General features: G+C 41.5%; 1 protein-coding gene across 13 annotated transcripts in view; it reads left to right on the forward strand.

Annotated features, from left to right (window-relative positions):
* The first annotated feature begins 403 nt into the window (after nucleotides 1–403).
* Nucleotides 404–14933, forward strand: part of LOC126457647 (uncharacterized) — a 118008-nt gene continuing 103478 nt past the window's right edge. For 11 of the 13 annotated variants that reach the window (XM_050094130.1, XM_050094133.1, XM_050094127.1 and 8 more), the window contains exon 1: nucleotides 404–798. Coding sequence is in view for 9 of the 13 variants with exons in the window: in XM_050094124.1 (XP_049950081.1) it covers nucleotides 778–798 (21 nt within the window). In the remaining 4 variants the exon portion in view is untranslated. The remainder of the gene's footprint in view (nucleotides 799–14933) is intronic. The other 2 variants (XM_050094137.1, XM_050094138.1) reach the window with 1 other exon arrangement.

Below are 14933 nucleotides of genomic sequence, written 5' to 3' on the forward strand. Positions count from 1 at the left end.
AATTCACTAGACCAACTTTTTTTGTGACTTAACGTCGGTTACGAATTACAAGTTTCTGAACATTCGGCACTAAAAACTACACGTAGTGCATCGTACGTGTCCTAAGTTTATAAAATCATCAGGACAGTATTATGTTCTTTTGGAGAGTCACAAAAATCTGGCAGTTTGGATATGTGCTTACCAGCGGTGCCACGAAAGATTAACAACCATACATTCTGATTCAAAGAATGCATGGGCACAGTTTCACTATGTTTATATTTTACTGTTTTGGTGCGCTTGCAAAATGATATAATCAATAATATTTATGAATTTGCGGACTATACAAAATGATAGGAAACGAGCTTCGTTCCATAAACAGCATAACATCACCGCAAAGTCTCTATATAAACCATATCCGCGTGGTTGGTATAACGCACAGTGAGTCAGCTGTTTGTTCTTTCGCCCTAAGGAAAACAAACCTCAGCATAGTGTTAAGATTTAATTTGACATCAATACTACCCAAGAAATATGATTTAAATCTGAGCATGAACGTGTTTGGTAACCAGAATAATGTTTTCGCGAGTGTTTCAGCTGTTATAACACGAGAGTTTTATTATGTCGAAGCGGAGTAATCAACGGTGAGAAATATCTCGATTCCTCTTCTTCGCCAAAAAGTAGCCGAATTTCACAACACAAAGATCTACTGCACTGGGGACAACAAAGGAACTGAAACTTCAGTGCGCAAGTGGTGATATGCTATGAATTTCTAGTCTTCGTTTCAATAACTGGGTCGACATCATGGACACCACTAGCGCAGAGGTACGCACTAACATTAACTGTGTTCACTATTATACTGGAATAATTTTACTGTTGTGTTATACAAATGTAGATGAGATTAAAGGAGAATAGAAAATGAAATATGCTGTCACAAGCAGCATGTCAGTGTGTTTATCGTCGGGTTTTTAAACATGCCAATGCACTGATATTATTTGTGACAATATTTTTGTTCCCTCGGCTTCGCGGCTCGTTTGAATACGTAAACCAAACATTGTGCCGACTTTGGGCGCTATAGATAGTATAGCTGCCAGTCTGGCGTAGTACACTCGCTGGGCAATTGTTAAAAATATATGTGTGTGCGTGTGTGTGTGTCCACGAACATAATCGTTCAACGCACACATTATTGTATGACGCGTTTCTATAACTACGCCTCAAATACTTTGAGGTGAAACTGCACTTGCAAATTTCAAGTCTTCGAAAAAATTGCTAGCAACAAAATAATGTAGCGTAATGGATGAGTGCTGACTTGATGGAATTAAGTTTCATTGTAGCAATTCGTATTTTGATAATGTGGATATGGGTGTCCACAGAAATTTCACAAGGGGTGGGGGTGCGGTGAAAGATTGAAATTGACATGTTTTGATAGAAATGAGTTGGACATTTTCGAGACGTGTAATCCCCCAAGAGCTGAATTTTATAGATAAATCAAAAAACTTATTATATTCTAGAGAATTGATAGTTATCCTCTCATTATGTAATAGGTAGATTACTTTGATACTCTAAACCAACAAACATATATCGTAAATGAACTACAAATGCAAGGATGATTCACTACGTAACTCGTACCCAAACGTAAGTTACTAGCAATTGCTGAAGCCATAGCATTGTGCGATATTGTCTCACTGCGATCAGCCACGTATTACGATATTTGGCTAAACGACGGGTTTGGCGGAATCACAGAAGCGCGTGAGAATTTTGTAATGAATAAAATCTCCGTACTCTAGATTCCAGGGCTAGGAGTGCGTATGGACGTGGACATCTATTTACAGTAATGTATCATTTGTTGGACCATCAACACGTGACCTGTTATTATAAACTTTTTTTCCAATCTCAGTTCCCTCGACAAGCTGCCCTGTGTGATCTTTGACGCTCCTTGAATCCACTTTTTTCCGGTTGCAGCAAAGTACAGTGGCCGGCCGAGGTGGCCGTGCGGTTTAGGCGCTTCAGTCTGGAAGCGCGTGACCGCTACGGTCGCAGGTTCGAATCCTGCCTCGGGCATGGATGTGTGTGATGTCCTTAGGTTAGTTAGGTTTAAGTTGTTCTAAGTTCTAGGGGACTGATGACCACAGATGTTAAGTCCCATAGTGCTCAGAGCCATTTGAATTTTGAAAGTACAACTTATCACGACAGCAGTGTCTTTATCATCTAACATTCAGAACCACAACAATGTTATGCACTCTTTTATTACAAGACTCCCAAATGCTGGTCCTCTATAAAAGAAAAAAAGAAGAGGAAGTGGAAATATTAAGTATTCCATCTTTTTACAGAAGGTATGAGAAAATTGGATAGAAAGATTTAAATACAACAAACAGCCTGCGTAGCAAAGCCTTAAGAAGCTATTGTTGTTACATTCACCCCTTCTACATGTGCAAGATACTTATTGGATATGGCACATATTGGTCTTCAGTAATAACCAATTTCTCTCCAGGAATTACAATGGTAGTTTTCCAGACGCCCGCTCAAGCACAGGCAGTGCTTTAACTCGGTTGTAGACTTTATCTCTGGTTAACTTAAATTGTAATTTCATACACTTTAAAAACAACAACGCAGACTTGACATATGGAACAATCGGGTCTACCGCCGGATGTTTGTGTCGCTCTGGCACAATATTTCGGCCACGTAACTCGTTGCCTTCTTCAGGTGCTACCTGAACCTGCCGTGCTGGAGGATCTTGTCCAACACGGAAGTCTCAGGTAGCACCTGAAGAAGGCAAGGAGTTACGTGGCCGAAATATTGTGCCAGAGCGACACAAACATCCGGCAGTAGACCCGATTGTTCCACATGTCAAGATCTCGCCGGGAAAGCCTGAAGAGTTACAACGCAGACTTATTTTCTGGGGATAAACTATAGCGCCCTCCTAGACGGTCGATAATACTATGCAATATTTAAGTTAACAAAAGAGGACGTCGTATATCCTCGTGTGTACGAAGTTTGGAACACTGTCATTGTCCTTCTTGGAGAGAAACTGGTTATTATTGTAGCCCAACATTTTCAGTATTCGATTCGTATCTTGCACATAAGTCTCCTGACAAAACTTCGGAAGAGGTGAATGCAAGCAATAGCTTACTATGACTTTGATATGCAGGCTTTTTGTTGTATTTAGGCCTTCGTAACAAATTTTCTCATTTCTTCCGTGAAAAACGAACGTGATTATCATTTCCAGTCCCTGAGTATTTGTTTTTATTTAAACAATCATTGGCCAATTTCGAGTATATGGCAGCCATATTCATGCATCTCTCCGCATGAAAATTGAAACTGACTGATAGTGGTGTAAATAAAACACAAATATGCAGTCTCAAAAGAAAATGTCGCAACTTGGCCACATATTTTAAGGAGAAAAAAGGCACGTTAACAAGATATCAGTCCCAGCAATCGATCCCGCGCGAAAATTTGGGCCATAATTCTGATGTAAGCTGTTATGACCTGAGTATACAGCCTTCATACTTCAAGCACGGGGGTTGTTTGTCACTTGGTCCACCCCACTGCAGCCGTTTAATGCCCGAATGCACAGTACTGTCTGGCGAAGTGGGTATTTAGAGGTTCGTGTTCACAATGCCGGTGAACCAACTTGCGACACAACGACAGTGCTTTGTACATTGTGTCAAAGTGCGCGGTTTCCAGCCTGTAGCTGATGCCAGAGATATTTGAACACTTTTACGTTGCGATTCGCAAATGCGCTATGAATTAATGGACTGAATGAGTGTGTCGTTAAATGAGTAGCGTAGCGCCATTTAATTATTAACATGGCTGTTGTGCGGTATTTTCTTTGGACTAAAAATTGACACTGCTAAAGTGAAGAAGTTGCGTTTTTCTTTAAAGTGATTGGCATGATTAAATCGAAAATCATTAACTCTAAATAATTCTTCAGTTCTTTAGGTTTATTCATACTGCTTTTGAGGCGTCGTATTGAACGTATACGTGGGGGGAACAAGGTTTTAAAACACTTTCGGCAGAAGTTTTTCCCTCGTCTCTAATCTACCCTAGATTTCAACATTCCGCGAATTGGACTGCGCTGGTTGCCTCTCTCCTGTACAGTAAATTGCTGGGGCTTAAGGCGGCTGCAGTGGAGCGCGCGCAAAGTTTAAAGGCTATACATTCAGAAGGTCACAACTGCGTACTATCTTAATTATGAGCCAAGAATCGTTTGTTGGGACTGATATCTTGCAACTGCGCTTTTTCTCCACGAAGTGACGTTGGTGATATTTCCTTGTCAGCGGAAATATGTCGTATTACGAGAAATTTCCGTAAATTATATTCGCAATTAGAGCATGAAACATGCAATTTGAGCAAGTTACACACGTTTATTAAAAAAAATATACTTAGACGTTTACACGCTTGCAATATAGATCTACGGTAACTAATTGATTCCATATTTCTCTTTAAACCTGCTTATAAGTTATTGCAAATTAATCAAGTGTAGAATTACTCATATTGGGACCATATGCTTGCAAATGTGACTGGAATTTAGCACTCTTAGTGTTAAGAGGTGAATAAAGATAGTGGTCAATGCTGAATATATCGCTAGAAATAAAATGTTCACTTGTTCAAAATTTTTTATATTGACACGTTTTGGGCACATCCCATCTTGAGAATATCACATAAAAAAATCTTCATACGAAGTATAGAGTCACATGCGTCCATCATCATCATCATCATTGTCAACTGATGAAGGTGTCATGGGCGCATGTGACTCTATACCTCGTATGAAGTATATATTATATGACGTTCTAAAGATGGCGTGCGTCCGAAACTCATCAATATAAATTTTTTTGGGCAAGTGACCAATTTATTTCGAATGACCTATTCAGTACCGACGTAAATCCGCTCAGCTATTGAGCTATGTTGCAAGGTATTTAACTTTTCGCCCCCTTCCCCCCACCCCCTTCCTGCCCGCCGGAGGTTCGAGTCCTTCCTCGGGCATGGGTGTGTGTGTTGTTCTTCGCATAAGTGATTTTAAGTAATGTGTAAATCTAGGGACCGATGACCTAAGCAGTTTGGTTCCTTAGAAATTCACACACATTTGAACATTTTTATTTAACTTTTGCAAAGCAGATAGATTGTGGTCTGGCGTCTTCAACGATAGAGAAAAGAAGGCGTTGATAGAATAGGCAGTGAGGAGAGGATCCCTTGTTGAAATTTGGTGACACCATATAGCAAAACAGACGAAAGAATAGAGAACCCGTGAAGGGCGCTGCATCAAGCACGTGAGGATGGCCACGGGCACGATTACACTCGTAAAAATACCAGCACGCAGGGGGAAAAAAAAGAACGTCGCTTGTTTCACAACGACATTGAACAGTGTATGAAAAAAGAATAGTTCAAAATACTTGTCACGCAATGCAGAATATTTATTATGAGAGCTGTAAATTAAGTTCGCAAATAGTGGTTAGAACACCGTAACAAATTAACATGCTGGGCCATTTGCCATTTGGCAGCACGAGGCTGGCAGCTTGAATCATAGATTTGGTAACGCCTACAGTAATGGTATCTTTTTTATTTGATTCAAACTAACACATACATGTACGTCATTATTCTCCAAGCCACGGTGAAGCGGATAGCAGAGGGCACTTCCCATGCAACAGTTATTAGGGCTTCATCTCGTTCAATTAACGTATGAAACGAGGTACAATGATCGCTTAAATGCTTCTGTGCGCCCCGTGAGCAATTGAACATTCGTGAGAGCTATATGCAACAGACTGTCGAATATTTCTAAATTCATCACTTGAAGTTGGTTCTTGAAACTTACTGGAGATTTTAGTCTGTTTTCAGGTGTTTGACAGCTTACTTCTTTCAGCAATTCCGTGACGCTCTCCCATGAGTCAAACAAACCTGTAATCATTTGCGATGCCTTCCTTTGTATACAGTGGGTTAAAGGCAAAAGGCCCGAGCGACGGATCGCAGCGATCCGTTGCCATGGCGTGCGGTCTCTTGAAACTCTCATGCTATCTTGTGAATTGCATGCGAAATACTGGCGGTCTGGCTACCTGGCCGCGACTCATTAGACTAGTTATTAAGCATGGCTGTACAGTTTTGTTTCGTTTCGCTTTGCCCTCATTGAGCAAGAACTTTTAGTTAAAATTTATAGTATTACTGGATCACAAACAACTCTGAGAAGTGGAGTTAAAGCCGGAGTCGCCGTTTACATTAACGCAGTGATTTCCAATCTCCCGAGGGGTAAAAACTAAACGATTCGTTTCTGTTTTAGTTATTTTCAAAATATAATTACTATTATCATAATTCGGTAAGACTCTAGTATTGATTATATAAGTTATCAATAATCACTTTTCCCAGTGAGACATCTACGTAACAAATGCTGAATATCTGGAGAAAATATCTTCTCCAAGTTGTGCTTACTAACTACAGTAGTCTAGAAATTGCTTCATTACTCGCTTCGAGACACATAAATGAATTAATTGGCAGTACGACATAACAGTAACTACATAAGTGCTACTATAGAGCTCTACACAGTGTTAGTATTATTATTAGTATTATTAGTATGATTAGACACAAAGAATTAACAGCCTGAAGTCGTCCTGTTTCTGCCGTATCAGAAGTACGGGGTGCAGCAATCAAGTGATTTACAGACAATAAGTTTAGTGCACGCATCTGAAACTGTTTGATTTTAAATGGGGCTGCATTGTACAGATCAAGCAAGTGGCGCAATGGAGAGGAGTAATGCAGGGGAAGTATGTTTTGTAACAAGTGCCCACCCTCACTGTGAATAGTTGGCTTTATCTGAGAAGGAGTTGTGGGTAGCACTTGCGATGCACCACGAATTCCTTCGTCATTCACTCTAACACACACAAACTAAATATCATTCATCTTTATTTTAAAAATAAAAGTGTTCGAAGAAAAGTCTTTCATTGCAGTTTAGTTATGTGCTAAAGTTGGTGATAAAGTGGGGGACGGAGGTGGAGAGGGCGGGGTACTAGCTAATTTTACACTCAGGGGTAATGGTCTAAGAAAGGTTGGAAACCACTGCATTAAGAGGTAATGCAAACATGAAAACACTGAGACCCTCCGATTTTGCAGTAATTTGTATTTTGAAGCTTGTACTGTTGTAGTAGAATTGATGGGAAGTTCTTAGTCACGATGGATTGGGCTCCATCTGACGATTTTGAGTTATTTGCGAAACAACTACACACATTATTAAGGTTTTTAACTTCTAAATAAGATGATGTTCCGTAACCATAAGTGGACATTTTAATGTATATATATATATATTCGGGCAAATCTGTTATACAGCTATACTCACGTTTACAACTATATTGTCATTTCGTATAATGTAACTTTCCCTCATGCAATTTAGTACAAGAGTCGTGGATAGCAGCAGTATTCCTACTAACAACGTTTCTATATACACTTCGAGATTGCAAAACAAATTTTCTAAATGCCCGCAATTAAACTATAACACTAATAAATGAGAAAGGAATTGTATTAGCACTCTGGAAAGACGAACACAGCTCACTTGGCGTCCGTGAAACATTTGATATATTCTGTTAATTAACCCACAGTTCCCAAGGAGAGCGTTTCAAAACGACTTTAATAAATTGAAATTCCAAGATTTTAAATTTATGTCTTGGAGGGATTTGTGATAAACACGGCAGTTTATTTTCCATAGCAGAATTTTAGATAGAGTGGCGTTTATAATACTGGTTGAAATTGATCGACAAATCGCTCGAGTGGCGGGGTCTCGGGGACGACCGATGGCGACGTTTCGCTGCTGTCCGTCGTTTGCGTGCCGGGTGGGGAGAGGGGGCTTGCACGGAAATGGAAGTCGCACACGGAGAAAAGATTGCTCTTAAATGATGTTCATAATCAAAACAGAAATCGTCTTCTGTGTTGACGTGTTTACCACGTTGACTGCCACGCGATCGCCGGCTGCAGCCAGAAACAAATGACTACCGGCCGAAGCCTCCCGATGTCTGTCAGTTTCTACAGTTTCGTGCCTGCGGAGCTGATATGCTAGCTTATATTTAACAGATTATACTTTCAGTCTTCTGAGTAGACTGATTGCATTTCTCCAGTATTCTACAAATCAACCGACACCTGCCACCTGCTTTACCTACGACTGAGCCTCTGTGATCGTTCCATTTCATATTCTTACAAATTGTTACACTCAGGTGTAGGAATTAACTGACTGATCTGGGACCCATCGATAAAGTAGTTATAGGATACTATGTTTTTTTCGTTTTGTGAAGTGTAAAACTTCGCAATTCTGAACATTTAATGGATACTGCCAACCTTTGCACTACTTTGAAATCTTGTCAACGTCTCACTGAATGTTTTTGCAGCTTTTTCCTCCCCTACTTCCATTACTGACAACTGCATCACTTGTGAAAAGTCTGAGATTATTGCTGTTATTGTCTGTGAGACCATTGATTTACAATATGAACATCAAAGCTTGCGCCACCTGAAGTTACTATTGTATCTGTCTATAACTCTCGATCCAAGACAACATTCAGTGACGTCCTTACCAAGATGGTCTCAACAATCCAATCGCAAATTTCGCTTGATACTCTATACTATCATACACGGTCCAGTTACATTATGTGACCACCGCCTATGTTCCCCGTCAAAGTACAATAACCATGCACAGACGGCAGGTGGCAGCACGAGCATTGGAGGGTTATAAAGCATGTCGGGGAGACGCGGAAAAGCGTGCAGTCGTTGTAATGCGGAAACGGATCGATTTCCCTGACGTTCAAAACGGGACGATCATTGGATTTCGGGCCAAGGTTGGAAGTATTTTTGAAACGGGTAAGTTTGTGACCGGTTTGCGTGCCTCCATGGTTAAAGTATAAGGGGCATAATTACAGAAACCAGTACCTGTATGTTAGAAGTATTGACCCCAGTTGTTGATACACTTGTCCTACTGTGACACAAGATGGTGAATGGCTGTATCGTAAAATTCCTGGTCCTGACATATTAAGCAGTTCCACACGTACAGTGGACGTCGTCGTCCAAGGTGAATCGTTTGCCCCTGTGCTGACGTTCTTCTTTGACCAAGATGGCCCCCTTCTGATCCACTTCCTGCAGCACTGGACAACAGTGAATTCCCAGCGTTACTCGCAAACCTTGACGATCCTCCGCCAAGCGATCAAATCAGAACGACCAGGCAATCTCACCCGTGGGGTCATTGTGCTCCACGACAATGCAAAGACTCATACGGCCAGCACAGTGGCGGCACTCCTGCAGAAATTCAAATTTCTCGGCCACCCTCCATACAGCCCAGTCCTCTCTCCCTGTGATTACGCCATTTTTGGTTCCCTTAAAAAGGCTCTGAGGGGCAAATGGTTCACCTCGGACAACGATGTCCAGCTTTACGTGCGGAACTGGTTCACAACGCAGCCCCGGGAATTTTATGAGACAGCCATTCACCGCCTTGTGTCACAGTGGGACAGTCTCAACAGCCAGGGTCAATACTTGTAACATACAGGTACTGGTTTCTGTAATTATGCCTCCGGCTCGTTTCTTTTTGAACGCCCCTTGTATACTGTGCATGCAAAATGATGCTGTCCAAAACTGATGTCAAGGCAAGTGTGGTGCAACACGGGCCATTGATGACAGGGGTGAATGACGGCTACGGAGAAGTATACGAGCGAATAGACGTGCAACTGTAGAGCAACTGACTGCCCAGATGAGCCAAGGGTCTACCAACATTGTCTCCTCAGCGGCTATTCTGCGAACCTTGCTGCGTATGGGCCTCCGCAGCATGCGCTTGGTTCATGCTGCCTTGCTGACTGCTATTCATCGGCAATGCAGACTGGAATTTGCACTCCGGGCAGGTGGCTTTCCAGATGAATCACGTTTTGAGCAATATTTCAAAAGTACCGCCCGCATTTGCCAACCGCGCCGCCACCGCCCGTCAGTCTGCACGCTACTCGTTCGTTTCTTTCGCCAGCCGACTCGACTGAATCGAGTTATCGAGTAGCTGTACTTTCCTATGTAGCACGCGCGTCCGCGTCATCGTATGTTATACGTTTCTGTCTCGCACATAGATAACTAACACATAAGTACGTGAAAAATCGCGGCCATTCTAGTAATCTCGATACGTTATTCTGTCTGGCATTAGTTCGAGAAAAGTCGCGAATATTTTACTGTTTTCTTGTACAGAGAACCCTCGATATGCAGAAAGAATAAATTTAAATAAAACTTCCGTAACTTTGCATGTGACTTGATTATTTATTATTATGGTAAAAGTGAAGGTAGTTCAAGATATCTTTAGCGCTCCACCCCCTTTGATGTTTTTCTGTATCCGCCAATGCTCATCCTAGAGTTAGAATGCTGAGGATTCACTTCATGGGACTCTGTCGTTATTAAACATTATTGTGAAAATGTTCCAAGAGGTTCTTTCACTGACGCCTTATTTTGGCAGAGCAAGAAACGTTTCAGATTCATTACTGCTTTTGAGACAACCTTCTTCTTCACTGCTTTCTTACGTAGATGTCTCTTTTACATCATCAGCAGTTGTACCGAACAGTCAATTTTGTTTGGCTCTTCAGAAAAATGTCCGATGTATTGTTCAAGATATGCACAGCAAAAAAAGTTTTGCATCACCCCAGTTCCCAGAACCCCTGAAGATAGACATTGACTGTGGATATTGTATCACAGACACAGTCCCTTTGACTGTTCAGAGATGTCACTAAACTAAACCTGCCCAAAGATGTGGACAACCATGCATGAGCAGCATTGAAGGGGGTACAACAGTAGGGGGACAAACTATGTTGTGGCGCATTTTGTTGGCACGGGTTGCCTACAGCAGGGGCAGGTATACACTCAGGGGAAAATGTATTGTTCTCCTTTGATTGACAGGTACTTAACCTATTGTTCTCCTTTGATTGACAGGTAATTAACTTGTTGTTCTGTTAAGTGGTTTTCCATGTCACCCCCATTTCCTTTTGATTGACAGGCACTTATCCTATTGCCCCCCCCTCCTTGCTGCTACAGGTACACTTTCAGGTCTGAGTTATTGGAATAGTTCCTCTCAACTTACCAATTTGATTGACCACTTAATTAAATTGATCTATTAATTAACATCTCACCCACTGGTAAATCCCCCCCCCCCTCTCCTCTCCTCCCACAGAAAATGGCGGGAAGTTCACGTTCCATCAGGACAATGCAACATATCACAGCTACCTTCACTAACCTAAGAAAATGCTGGGAAAAAAGGGCACTTGGGCTACCTCCACTAACCTAAGTCATCCGACCACCTCCTCTTCCTAGGAATTGGCTGGAACAGGACTCAGCCTGTGCTGGATAGGATGGACATAAGTCTTACTTAACGTATTGTTCTGTTAAGTGGTTTTCCATGTCAACCCCATTTCCTTAAACTATTGTACCACCTTTGATGCCAAATTAAGTAATTAGTTATGTCCTCCCACCATTTTCTGGTACATTTTTCGAATTTCACATGCTTTTGATCGCTATTTCTTCTTTGTTACCCACCCCCTTAAACTATTGTTCTGTGTTTTACATAAAAATTGTGTAAATTAATCTAGTGTTCTGCACTTAACCTACTGTTCTGCTACACACACCCCCTTAACTACAGTATAGCTAACACCATGTATATAAAAAATTATGCAAATTAATTAAATCCATATTTTTCACATGTATGGGCTAGGTTTTTAATTCACAGCATCCTATTGGTCGGTGAAATCGATGGAATACAGTTTAAACAAAAGATTGCTAGTAAAAAACACAACCCCCCACTCAATGCCTGACACTGCTGCTGCCGTCAGCTGCCAAAGGACACGTAGGCGTCAGTTCGGGTCCCGCAAGGATGAGGCGGTGACATGACACCGAAGAAATTTCTGTCAAAACACGTGTTCAGCTAGATACCGTTGCTGGCACGGTGACGCATAGCTGTGGTTCACGTTAAGTGCCGAGATAGATGCTCCAGCGCTTCCCAGAATAGCACAGGGTGCATTCTTCCTAGTGATCGTCACCGAATTTACCTGTCACACTGCTGCTGCTGCTGCTGGTGTGGAACACCGTCTCAAATGACATTAGTTTTTGCTGAAGATGAGTGCTATTAAGGAGGTGAAGTTTAAGATGGGAGATAACAAAATATATATAATGGTTGCGTAGGATTATGGCTATCATGCAGCACGAATTGGCTTATGGGAGCAGGAGGCATGTGACCATGTCTGCTTCCAAAGATATATACCAGACATGTCTAAAATTACATCTCCTGTCCTTCAAGAAAACCACAGACATACCATGTGGTTAAAAAACTGTACACCGTCACAGCGGGAGCAGGGTTGAGAAAAAATAACAGAGGTTGTGAGGTAAATACTGATTTATTTCTGATCCAACTTAAAAGTAATTTTACATTTTCATAAGCAGACACTGTGGAGTGAAGGACACCCATAGAATTCCAGGTCTTGAACAGCAGCAAACTTAAAGATATCTTATGAACCCAGTTCTATTTCCTCAATATCTTTTTCACCATTAATATCCAGATGCAGTTTGTTGTTAGTCTGAGTGATATCTGGGATGCTGTTGTATGTCTCCAGTCCAATCAATGCAATACTCCATTCACCAATGCTCAAATCAAGTGGCGGCAAGTAATTTGCACGCAGTACAGATGATCGTTCTTTTAACGCCAAAGTGCATCTGAACCTCAACTGATGAAGGAATGTTTAAAGCTCCTCCTTATATAGCATGTTTCTTTTTCTTTGCAAACGTCAAGAGAAACGTGATGCATAGATGTCCACATAGGTGTGTATTAAAGTCCTGATAGCAACGATAATTGTAGAACACACATCTTCTGTGAGTGAAGTATTGTTGTAATTCTTCTGGCGGTTGCAGGTCACCAAATGAGTCGAAATAGTAGGCGGTATCCACACTTTTCATAACATATGATACCCAGTGGATGCGGGTAAATTCTCAATGCCACATTCACCAGTTTTCCACATAGTCTTCAGTAATGAATCCCGCATAAACGTACCAGGGAATCTTAGTATGCTGAATTTGTTTCTAACAAACTTAAGAAGATCAGTATTTGTGAGAGGTCGATCTGGTAGTACAGCTAATGGGCTTTTTAAAAATTTATGATTAGACGAAGCCCTTTCCTGTTCAGTTTCAAGTATAGTCCTTTTCCGATGACTGTGGCTTCCACCATGGGTTTATGTCATCTTGCCTCTTCTAACTGGGCTTGGGAGTTTTGTGCGTTCTTGACCGTTCGAGCGATAGCTACAGCACCACCAGCGAGGGAACCTACCGCCGAGAGCGCGTAGAGGACTAGGATAAGAAATGGAAGAAAACTGCCAGATATCTTTGGTATTGGAAGAACTCGAGGTGCTTTCACCTATCCTCTTTTCTTCTTCCCCGCGTCTTTCTGCTTCATTGCGTTTTTAGCTGCATACATCGCTGTCAGGATACAGTTCTTCAAATAGCTCTGCTTCCCGCCCTTGTCCTACTTCATTCATAACTCTCTTGAAATTCGTCACTCCTAAACCCAACTTAATTTTTCCTTGCATGGTTTTATCAACAGCAAATGCTGCGATGCGTTGACTTATACCAATATCTTTTCTTCTCCGTATTGCCTTAGCCTTATCAGCTAAAATCCTATCAGCAATGTGACGACTTGATAGATCTTTATTTGCAGCGTATGCAATTTCATGTATACACGCTTCGTCGAGCAGATTAACCACCTTATCACCTCGTGCCAAGCATTTCTGAAGCTTTGTCCCAGGTCCACAGTAGTTATACCCAGGGATGTGTAATTCCACTGGCAGTTTGTCTAGAATACCACCACCTCCTCTAATGTGTCTCCTAGCATGGATGGTATGCTATGTGGTGGTTGTGAACTATGCGCCCCCATTATATAGCAAATCGTCGGAATCAATCCAACTGTTTTGTGTGGCAGGAAAACCAAGCCATTTGACTAGTGCTTTAGTTCCATGACGTCTTATGACTCTCCCCACGAGAAAAACATGCGGTTCTGAGCTTTTCTGCAACTCCTCGGTGTAGAAGCAGCCTGCAATTTCTTCACCTTTACTATCCTTCAATATATAAGTTCTAGTATGCGTCTTTGCACTTTTGAAACTGCAAATGTCTCTGTTGACCAGTTCGGTAAGTATGATTTCTGAAATGCTGTCTTGTGTTTTGAGATACATACCAAATCATCTACATCAAATTTCTGTCATCGTGAATCCAGCATTTTAATGCGATAGTACACCGTATCTAAATTTCTGTCAGCGTGAATCCAGCATTTTAATGCGATAGTACACCGTATCCATGAGTCCATTATCACGAACATCGATTGGTCTCATTTTTATTGTGGTATGTTTGGTTCGATTATACTGAGCAATTATTTCAGGGAGGATATCTGTCCATTTGTATGAACTTCGAAAGTTAAAATGCATCCACATTCGACATTTTATTGTTCTGTTCAGACGTTCCACGACACTTGCCTGCAGGTGAGTGAATGTTGAGTAGTGATGTATTCCATACTGGTGCATCACGGTCTTGAAATACCTATTGTGAAACTCTTCGCCGTGATCGGTTTGGAGGTTGTCTGGGCATTGATTCGTCGATGTCTGTAGCAAACGCTCAAAAACATCCGCGACATTTCTACCAGTTTTTGTTTTAACAGGTAACTCCCAAGCAAATTTGGAGTATGTATCAATAAGCATTAAAATATATTTGAATCCATTATTGTGACTTCAATATTCCCTCCTATCTACAAGATCAGCTTGCCACAAGTCATCCAAAGTTAATCATAACATGCTTACGAGGGTATGTCTTGCGTGCTCGTTTGTGCAGTTCACGAACTACTGTCTCCATACTCATTCGATGATACCTCTCTCTCTAAGTTCAGAGGTTATTGAAACAACCTCATTCGAATAAGCTGTATTACATGCAGCAGCTGATGCCATGAGCCGTTGGGG

Source organism: Schistocerca serialis, chromosome 2 (assembly GCF_023864345.2).
Source record: "Schistocerca serialis cubense isolate TAMUIC-IGC-003099 chromosome 2, iqSchSeri2.2, whole genome shotgun sequence".
NCBI lineage: Eukaryota > Metazoa > Arthropoda > Insecta > Orthoptera > Acrididae > Schistocerca > Schistocerca serialis.